Genomic DNA, 10,311 nt, shown 5'->3' with positions numbered 1-10,311 from the left:
TTTGAGAGAACTGCAGGAACTTTTGCTCCCCTTGTGTATTTTGCAAATAACTTCAGCATACACAGGATTTCATTCCATAGTGTGTAAAAAGTAGTGCAAGACTGACTGTTTTAACTACAAATTTCCAAAAGCCTCGGCAGATTCAATCTAAACCGGTTGCTTCATGAAAACGATAGAAGTCCATGGTTTTCCAATCATCTACAGGCTCACTAAACATAGCTTACCTTCCGTTTGGCAGATCCGGTACAGGTTATGTTTTCACATCTTCTTTGCTGTAAAAATGGACCAAGAATTTGACCCCCCATTTGCATTTGGAAATAGTTTGTGTACTTGGTCTGGCTAGGATGGAGTTCATTTTCTTCATAGCAGCCTGTATAGTGCTGTGCTTTCGATTTGTGACTAAAACAGTCTTGATAACATGCCGATGTTTTAGCTATTGCTGAACGGTGTTTGCAGAGCACCAAGGCCTTTTCTTTTTCCCACTCTGCCCTGCCAGCGAGCAGGCTGGGGGTGCACAAGAGTCTGGGAGGGGACACAGCCAGGACAGCTGACCCCAGCTGACCAAAGGGATATCCCACACCATACAACATTGTGCTCAGCAGTAAAAGCTGGGGGAAAGGAGAAGGAGGAAGGGGGGATGTTCAGAGTTATAGTGTTTGTCTTCCCAGGTAACTCTTACACGTGCCGAGGCCCTGCTTGCCAGGAAGTGGCTGAGCACCTGCCTGCTGATGGGAAGTGGTGAATAAATGCCTTACTTTGCTTTGCTTGCACACACAGCTTTGTTTCACTTATTAAACTGCCTTTTTTTCTTGTTTTTGCCCTTCCAATTCTCTCCCCCAGCCTGCTAGGGGGGAGCGAGCAAGCGAGTGACTGAGTGGGGGCTTAGCTGCCAGCTGGGGTCAACCCACCACAGTCCTTTCTGGTGCCCAATGTGGGGCAAGAGGACTTAAGAGATAACAGCATCGGATCAGAGTGTGCTAGGTGGAATTTATAGCTGTTAAGTGGCAGGGTCCCATGCTTGCTTGCCTTACTGTGTATTAGTCTGGTGCTTAGTGGCCATTTTGGACTTCTGCTGTTTATTGTAGCACTTATCTTACTCTGCTGTGCCAGGGAACATTTTGTTGACAGCAACGGCCACGTGCCTAGGCCGGCATAGGGCCCAGGCACTGCTGCTGTTCCTGTACTGGACATACTGGAACACCAGTGTTACGGAGTCAATTTTCATCATAGCGGCCCATAGGGTGTTGTGCTTTGGATTTGTGACTAAAACGGTGTTGACAATACACCACCGTTTTAGCTGTTACTGAACAGTGTTTGCACAGCGTCAAAGCCCTTTCTTTTTCCCACTCTGCCCTGCCCGTGAGAGGTTGGGGAGGGGATGCAACCAGGACAGCTGACCGAAGTCCTATCCATTAGCAAGTAGAAGCAGAATCTCCAACCTGTAAAACTGATGCAGATGTACTGAGTCATGCTCCTGCAATCAATTTTGCAGTTGCCTACCTTTAGTTTATTATATATAAATATATATGATTCTGTGTAATTACTTATGTAGAACCTTTAAGATCATAAATTGTTTAGTACTTATCGCACAAAATCATGGTTCTGCTGAAATTAGCGAGCATTTATTATCTGTTTTCTAGGGTAAAAACCTGACCCCAAAGTTTACATTTTTTTTCTTTTTTTTTTTTAGTGAATATGGCTTGTATTGCAATTTCATGGCTGTATCAAACAGAAGTAAGTTAAGCACCATTACAAAATATTAAGAAACTGATCTTTTAAGATGAAGCAGTTAGTCATAGTTTCACCATTTGAAATTAATTCTAATTAGTACTGAAAATTCCCATCAAGCTGAAAATTTTACTTTTGTGATGCAAAATTTCACTAATTATTGCCAAAGAGGTACTACTGTCAAGGCAAATATACAAAATAAAATGTTGATGTTTTTCATGCTACAATATAATCTTTATTTTCCAGTGAAAAATGACAACAGTTTATGACATAGTAAAAAAAAAAAAAAAAAAAGAAAATATTTGTTCAGTTTTTATACTTTTTTTCGCTCCCATTCTATACCTTCATTTTGAAATGCATGGTCCCTAAGATACAGAATTGAAAAACTACTGAAATAACTTCAATAACACTATACAAGGTTCAATCACAAACTACTTTGAAAAATCCACCCTGCTGAAGGGTACCTAGTGTGGTAAGTGGAAGTTGTGCAATTAAACAATTTACAGGATAGAAGCCAAAGACACTACTGAAAGCTTAGCTAAAAGTCTGCTGGAATAACGAGTTCATGGACTGTGTATATATTTTCACTAGATGTAGTCATCCTGGGAAAAATCCATGTATGCTCTATGCACAAGAGTAGTTCCATTAATGAAAACACTGTCAGGGCTAAATGGTAAAGAAGATGCAGATGTTTCTGTTACCCAGTCTCATCTAACCCTCCTCTGCCACCACCAGGTTGCATTCTCACTGAACAGCTATGGTTCTCAATGCCTTCCTATTCAAGAGAGCTCCCTCTCCCCATGGTCTAAAAGTTTGTATGGGACTGAATGCCAGGAGTTCTGGATTCTCACTTTGGTTCTACTGTTGCTATTCCATGACCTACCATAATCCAGGTTAAATCACTTCCCTCCTCACTTCTGGGGAAGAAAGGTATTGCTGACCCCCCCTCCCCTTGCCAGGGCACTGAAGATGAATTATGTGAAATCCACAGCATTTCAGGTGTGCTGGGTATGCAAGAACCGAATCAATAATGCAAACCCACATTCTCCGAGAAGGGGTTGCATACTCCTCAATGCTGGGATGTGTTCTACCTTTGTCATAGTGTAGATTAAAGACATGTGGAGGCGAGGCCACCCCTACAATCATTTCTTACCGAGGCATTGCTGGAATGCAGCACCACAGCTCCATATCTGCACTGGTGTTCCCTCTCAGCCCTACGTATGGAGAACACCCACCTGTAGCTTTCTATTCTTCCTCAGTGCTGCAGAAGCATTACCAAATGGAGATAATCAGGGCTCAGGATTAAGGCCAGAGTCTCCATCCCCAGGGATTTAGAACTTAAAATTAAGTAAAAGTAAGACAGAGTACTGATTAGAACGAAGAAGTGATACGCAAATCAGAAGGGACTGCTATTTCTTCCCAGAGAAAAGCAGCTGTTTTCTAAAGTGTGTATTTGTAGGAATGAAACATCTGCCAGAGGAATCTCTCTCAATTCTTGCTGGCAAAACATTAAGGTCCTTTGAGGAAGCACACATCTGAACTACTAAGTATGACTGTTTTAAGGGTTTTTAAAAAAAAAAAAATTGTTGTTCTGCATGACGACTGACGAAAGGTTAAGAGCTCCCAGACTCGTCAGTCCTTTTCACAGCCAGACCCCCACCAAAATCACAGCCATAGAGTTCTACCCGAAGGGCAATACCATGATACCATGTTCTTGGAACGATGCGGATAAACCTGGACAGGATGGGTGGATTAAAGAAATGCTTGACGTGCCCATTGCTGTTTTCATTACCCAAGAAAACCTGCAAATACACAAATGCACAATTAGTTAAAAGGCAGCACTTCAAAAAACCCTGGTTTTTCTTTTTAAAATGGTTCCAAGCTGTTGCATTAGCCATCCAGGGTAGATGGACTGGCTCATTTCTGATTTTACGTAAGATCACATCCAGGCTTTTCCTAAAACGCTGGGTCAAAGCTAGTGCAGGCCAGGAATATCTGAGTCTGAATTAAACAGCCTCTGTTTCCATCCACACCATGAAATTTGCCATTCTAATTTGGATGGACTAAAAAAAAAGCTTCCCTTTTAACTTTTTACCTCTGCTAATAGCCCTTGTGGGTTAGGTTGGTGTAAGGTGGTATGGGCAACAGTATAAAGTACTGTGTCTGCTCTGTGGGTATCTGGAGCTCTCCAGCTCTGTTACAGCAAAACTGCTCACTAACAATTTCACGATAAAATCAAAGCAGAAAAAAAAAAAGCTGAAAAGAGGCCCTGGGAAATCCATTGTTCATTCAAATTAAATGTCCTCACTCATTCAAATTAAGTGTCCTCCTTTACAAATAGCATCAGCTCCTTTTATCACAATGTTGACTGCATTCTCTACAGATTTGGAGTTCTTTCCTTTCATTACTGTTAATTACTATGATCAAAATCAGATGGATATTATGACATTATCTGTGGTAACCCCAGCTCCCTAGCATTTTAAAATCCTCTGAGAATATCTCTTTGGCTGGGTATTCTGCCTTTGGGCTTTGACTGTGCTCAGCATCTAAAACCAAGCAATGATACAATTGTCTGAGCTGAGGATGATACCTTTGCCACTGAGCTTGAATCATCTGTATAGGATTTCCACTCTGAGCCTTGGTCGCTGTATAGGATAACATAGGTTTTCACAAAGTTTTCAGTAGATAGGGATGTGACCCCCTGGGTAGCAATAGCCGTTATCTTCTGAATTGTGAGGAGATCAATTTGCAGCCACTGTTGGTCGTTGTTCAACTACAATTGATACAAAGGGTTGTCTATTAGCAAATGTGTCTGTGTCTTTATTTGCTTAAGTGAAAAATCCTGTTTAAAGATAGTTAAAACTGCATCAAAATGCACCAAAACTGTATCAAAGAAGTACAGAAGAGCAAAGCTGAGGCAAAAGTCGTAAGCGTTCTTGGTGGTCCATACAATTAACTTCTTCACTGCAGATGATGTATTTGGTGTCTTAAGATTTCCACATTAATTTCCAATACATAATGAAATATAACACAGATTTATCTCCAGTATTAAAATGCAATACATAATACTAATACCAAATGCTTATACAAAACAGTAGCTTCCAGCAAATCTCAAGGTGCTTTGTAAAGAAATGCAACTTCATTTTGAAGACACAGAAGCTCACATGCCTTGCTGAAGGTCATCCAGCATCCAGCCCCATTATCCATTAAGCTGCACTGCCTATAAACCAACCCAGGAAGGGTTTCTTTAACCCCTTGGAGCCAAATATTCAACTGGTATTCGTCTCCCGAAATTAAAAGGGCTATTTCTGCAGGGAAGTGCTGCAGGCTCTGGCCCAGAGGACACCATCCACCTCTCAAAATACGATTTCATTGATGTTGCCAGAAGTTCAACAAGTTTTCTACTGGAAGAGTTGAATGGGCTTCTTCCCAAAGGATGGCTAAAGAGCTGTGAAGTAACCCTATCACGCTTGGCACTGGATACAGCATGCAGGAAGCACATGAGCACACAGGCAGCACAAATTTATTAACGGTAGCTGTCTTGCTGTCGTCCCTATTTTTCACTTGTTACCTTGGCTCGCCAGGCATTCATCTTTCCTTTCTGATTGAGACGAGCAAGTGAAGGGTCCCATGTGTTAAACCAGAATGTCTTAACAGATGAGGCTGTTATCTGGGTATTCTTGATCTCTCCATTTTCCATTCCAAGTGGCAAAGAGCAACCTGTTAAGAGAAGCACCATGTTATCTCCAGTTCATCCAAGTAGCCATAGCCTAAGCAACAATGTTGGAATTGAGAACACCCACAATTTTAGCTTCACTTAATGTATTAGGTTAAAAATTTGCCAGAAAGGAAGCACCAGCACACGATCCATTCTTACCATCTACTTCACAGCCCAGGAGCTCCATGCGAAGAGTAGGCCTGTTGTAGGCCTCAGTTGGGTAGACTCTGATGTACCTAGCGATAATAGGGGGATCAATAATGTTCTCTTTTACCCCATAGGCATCGGAATTACCTTCAAAAATCTATTAAAAAAAAAAGAAAAAAATATCCACACAGAGTTAATTTAATGCAAACACAAGCTTGGATGCTGAAAACCTGCTTTTTAGTGAAAGTAGTCTTTTTTATACCATTAGCCCCCATCCACTGTGATAGAGCACCCTATGCTGCAGGGCAACTCGAAATATTTCATGGTCCCATCTTAGCATATTTGGAAGCGCCTGAAGGTCTCAGTTCAAATAAGCAACCCATTTCTATGCACTATGTAAGTCTGTAATAAGACATTAGTAAGGAGGCAGAAGGAGACATAAGAGACAACAGGTTTTCGATTTAGGAGTGGTACCATAGAAACCTCAGGGTTTGCTTCAAGAAGCTGACATGGGCTTAGGAAATAAAAGTAGGGAGAGAGGCTTGTGAGAAAGCCAGACTCTATACAGTCAAGGTCACAGGGCCAATCTAAACTCCAGTCTAGGAGGTTCCTCACCTTGTAATTTGTCTTCTGGTCTGAATTTGATTAGATTGGTAATGCCCTTTGGGGCCTCAAGCTGTATTATTAAGTCTCTGAAGGCCATAATTTTTTCCACTATCTCTTAACATAAAACTGTCACCGCACTGCATCATCCAATAATGCTACCTAGGTTGTCGCAACCCCTATGGCACACACAGACCTTTTGTGCTGGAGAGCTGTCTCCTTTGAAGGTGCTCCACTTCCGTTTGTCTTTGCTGTAAAAAATTAAGAACTTCTGGATGTACAAGGACTTTAAAAACTGCTTGGCTCCCTGCGTCTGTATCCCAGTTAACAGAACTTGTCTTTGAAAGTCCACCTAGGAACAGCAAACAGTGTTTATAAAGCCAATAATGCACAGTGAAAACCGTTTCATTCTTTGGCATCTACACAATACCTCTGAGCCCTGCATTTTAAAACCCACAACACTAACACTCTCAGGAGGAATACAAGCAGATGCCAAAGTCCAAATGAGTGCTGTCTCTCTCATTTCATTTGTGTATTTATTTGTGTGTACATTTAATTTCAGAGGCCATTTTACAGTGTTCAGCACAGCACCACAAAGACACCTCAAAAATATCTGTCTCCGTGCTAGGCAGAACTCTGCTATCCTCATTTTACAGATAGGCAAAAGGAGTATAGAGAAATTCAAGGCTCACATTTTCACAAGGTGCCTCTAGTTTTGGATACCCAGACTGAAAAAAGGCATATGACATTCTGAAGTGCTGAAAAGCCACCATTCCTGCTGATATCAGATCCAAAAACTTAGCACATAAAATCAAATCAGCAAGATGTTCCCATCAGCAGTGAAACTCATTTTTCGGGATATGCCCTCCGCATCTTTCCATGCTTTACTGCAGTAGCCCCAGCTTCTCGCTACCATGTCCCTTACCAAATTCTTTCTCTTCCCAACATTACTTCCAGTTCCACATCAGATCCCCCAACCTTCTCCCCCTACTTCACCTCCACTAACTTGCTAGCATGTCAAATTTAGCAAGCCAAACATAACAGCCACCTGTTGAACTTGCACTGCAACACTCGTTTGAGTCTTTTGTTTCTCCCAACTGCCAATTTTAATGAGATTTGTAAGAAATCAACTATCTTCCCTAAATTTGGGTGCAAATTTGGTATCTGGTGCGAAACTGATTGGGATGGAAGAAAAAGATGGAAGAAGTGAGGCAACTGAATAATATAGTGCTTGAAGCCATAATCATAAGCTTAATTTCCCTGTGAAGCCACACTGTACTATGTGTCAAGTTGGACATAGAAGCATCCAAAACAAACACACACAAAACTATCTGAAGCAATGTTTGAGAGTATTACACTTTAAATGATCACCCAAACATACATAAATATAAATATATACTGTTAGGTAGATGGAAGGAAAAAAAAAAGTAAATGGAAAGAATGACTCCATTTGCCTACAAAACAGTTACAGTCCTAATTGTGAGGATAACTGTCCAGTCAACGGGCCTCAACAGCAGTAGAGACTGGGTTACTCCAGGGGACGTGGACAGTTTTTGGTATCACCAATCAAGCTTGCTGCATCTTTTCAGTTTTCCCCAGCAGTCTTCTCAGCAAGAACAAGAGCAGCTTGACCTTTTAAAACAAGTTGCAGGAAAATCACAACACAGGATTGTATGGCCATACCCAGACTCAATGATGGTCAAGCACATGTTGTACCAACCATACCTGGATCCAAGGGGGTTGTTCTTTTTTCATTGTAGTGCTCCAAGCATTGTATGTTCCAGAATTGTTTAATCGGGCTAACTTAGGTTCCCAATAGTCTAGACAGAAAATTTGAATAAAGCAAGAATTTAAAGAGAGGTGCTGAAAAAAAATGGAGGCTGTAACTAGCTAATGATGTTGAGTGCTTCAGTTCTTTTCCAAACTGTCTTGGGAAGAAACCCCAACCAACAGACTCTAAAACCATAATCTAGGATAATTTGGACATGGTCAGCAACTGAAAGTCAGCTGTTACCCTGCAGTTTTATACTTGGCAGAATGACTTTAAAAATAACAGCCTTTTATGTAATGTACTGTCTACTGATTTGGAACCAGGGTCTAGAGTTTGCTAAAGAAGTTTTGGCCGCCGGCAGGATCAGACACAAAATGTGCTCTACGTTCATGGCAGAGAGCTTCCCTCTGCCTAAGGAGGTTTCCATGTTAACAACTGATATGAAATATATATGACAACACAGCTTTCAAGCCTTCATAACACTGTGGTGGGAAATGAAGAAAGAAAATTAAATCCACATAAAAATCAGTTTTCCAAAATAAGTAATTTATTTGTTATTTCGAGGGAAAGGATGTGTGTTCCTACATGCACGTGTAACCTGTATACCTTGATTTACCACTGCCCATGTAAAATTCTATCAATTTCTCTATCAAATGATCCCACTTTTATACCAGGAATATACTTGGTAAATTAAAGACTCTGTCATTGCTCTGGATGCCAGGTTCCCAAATCTTTCATAACAGATACACTTTGTCCTTTCACATCTCATACCACATGCGAATCTCAAAAGCTTTTTGAACACCTGCTGTTGATTTTCAAGCAGGGAACCCAAAGGACAAAAAGATAAAGCTGGATTTGTTCCAGGTCATCCAGCAGGCCACGGACAGAGGACTCCCTGACTCTCAGGCTTGTGATACTGACAGGAGACCTGTGACACTGTTGAAGTACAACGATGAGGGCTACCTAGGACAGCTCAGTCTCTGCAGCACTGGAGAGCTTTTTAACCTGACAGTTGATTCACTGCTGAACTGGTCTTGTAAGACACATCATGAAATGCCAAAAGAATATGGAACTGCAATACTTTGCTGGGGACCTTTTCAAGTATGAACTCACCTATATGATGTGAAGCGTTGATTTGCGAATCGAGTATAACTCCACTTGCTAGACCCATTGGGGTTCTGCACTCTAAAGAGAGCACAGTAAGTTTGTTGTTAAAGAAAAGGAGGGCTATTCCAATATATATTCTGGTGGAATCTTCTAAGACATGATTCAGAACAATTCTTAGTAATGCTGTAACATCACCACTCTCTTCCCAGAGAAGGACAAGTTAATCTCCGCGATTTCTCAGCAGATTAATCCACTGGTCACTGTGAGGAAACCTCAAATTCAAAGCTAGTATGCTGAAGGAATAAAGGTAGTATGCTAAATAATTCGAAGCTAGTATGCTAGAGGCTAAACATTTTTTCTTCTAGAATAAGTTCACAGTAACCACTCCACCCCCTCCATGAAAGCACAGAGAATCTGCTTTGGGTTTTTGCAGAACAATCTCCCAAATTTATTTTTAGTGATCCTGAAAGGGTAGAGATGACTTTATAGCTTGACTCCCCCAGCCAAAAAACACCTTAGTTCAGTACCTTTCTCTATAACCAAATAGGATGCCTGCATTCCTGCTTGCTGATATTCCCCGACTTCAGTGTCTAAAAGCCACCAGCCAGGTCTCTGTGGTTTCATTTCAATTGTTCTAAATGAGCCTTGAAAAAAATGGAAAAGAAACATATCAGAAACGTCAGCATTGTAAGGTTGATGTTAACAAGGCTGGATGTTAAATCGAAAGATCATCCTATGACTTAATCCAGAAAAATTAAATAACCTGCTACAAATCGCAGAGAGAGCAGTAACTACCACCATCTCAATCATTTTTTTCTTAGCAAGCAAGTTCCAGCTGGAGACTGAGACTGGAATTAAGTGACCAGCTCAAAACCTAACCTTTGCCTCTCATGCAAAGTACAAAACCTTGGATGCCTGTATGTAACAACAGATATCTCCATATTAAACAGTGCCAAGCCACGTAATGAACAGTGCTATTAAATTTATTACATAACCTAGGGATGTTAATTCTGCAATGCTGATTATAGTTCTTGCTCCTGCTGCTCCAGTGTGTTGTTCAAGTAACGTAAAGGATGGATGTAAGGAATCCGAAAGTAGATGTGAGAGAATCAGATGTGTGGGCCCTCCCCTCACTTTCTGCATGCCCCAGGAGGGCCAAGGATTGAGCAGGAGGCAGATATGGTTTAGGCTGTTCGCTGCACTTCTTAGAAAGCACAGTACATGCTTCATTGCTTTT

At 41.2% G+C, this 10,311-nt stretch overlaps 1 protein-coding gene across 1 annotated transcript in view; it reads right to left on the bottom strand.

Annotated features, from left to right (window-relative positions):
- Positions 1-1,940: 1,940 nt before the first annotated feature.
- Positions 1,941-10,311, bottom strand: part of F5 (coagulation factor V) — a 35,387-nt gene continuing 27,016 nt past the window's right edge. The window contains exons 18-25 of the mRNA XM_076349323.1: positions 9,602-9,718; positions 9,081-9,152; positions 7,922-8,016; positions 6,393-6,548; positions 5,606-5,750; positions 5,300-5,448; positions 4,319-4,501; positions 1,941-3,530 (exon numbers count right to left, since the gene is read on the bottom strand). Coding sequence (XP_076205438.1) covers positions 3,342-3,530; positions 4,319-4,501; positions 5,300-5,448; positions 5,606-5,750; positions 6,393-6,548; positions 7,922-8,016; positions 9,081-9,152; positions 9,602-9,718 — 1,106 coding nt within the window. The 3' untranslated portion in view covers positions 1,941-3,341. The remainder of the gene's footprint in view (positions 3,531-4,318; positions 4,502-5,299; positions 5,449-5,605; positions 5,751-6,392; positions 6,549-7,921; positions 8,017-9,080; positions 9,153-9,601; positions 9,719-10,311) is intronic.

Source organism: Aptenodytes patagonicus, chromosome 1 (genome assembly GCF_965638725.1).
Source record: "Aptenodytes patagonicus chromosome 1, bAptPat1.pri.cur, whole genome shotgun sequence".
NCBI classification, from domain to species: Eukaryota; Metazoa; Chordata; class Aves; order Sphenisciformes; family Spheniscidae; genus Aptenodytes; species Aptenodytes patagonicus.
Note: the sequence above shows the minus strand (reverse complement) of the source record. Positions and strands in the feature narration are given on the sequence as shown.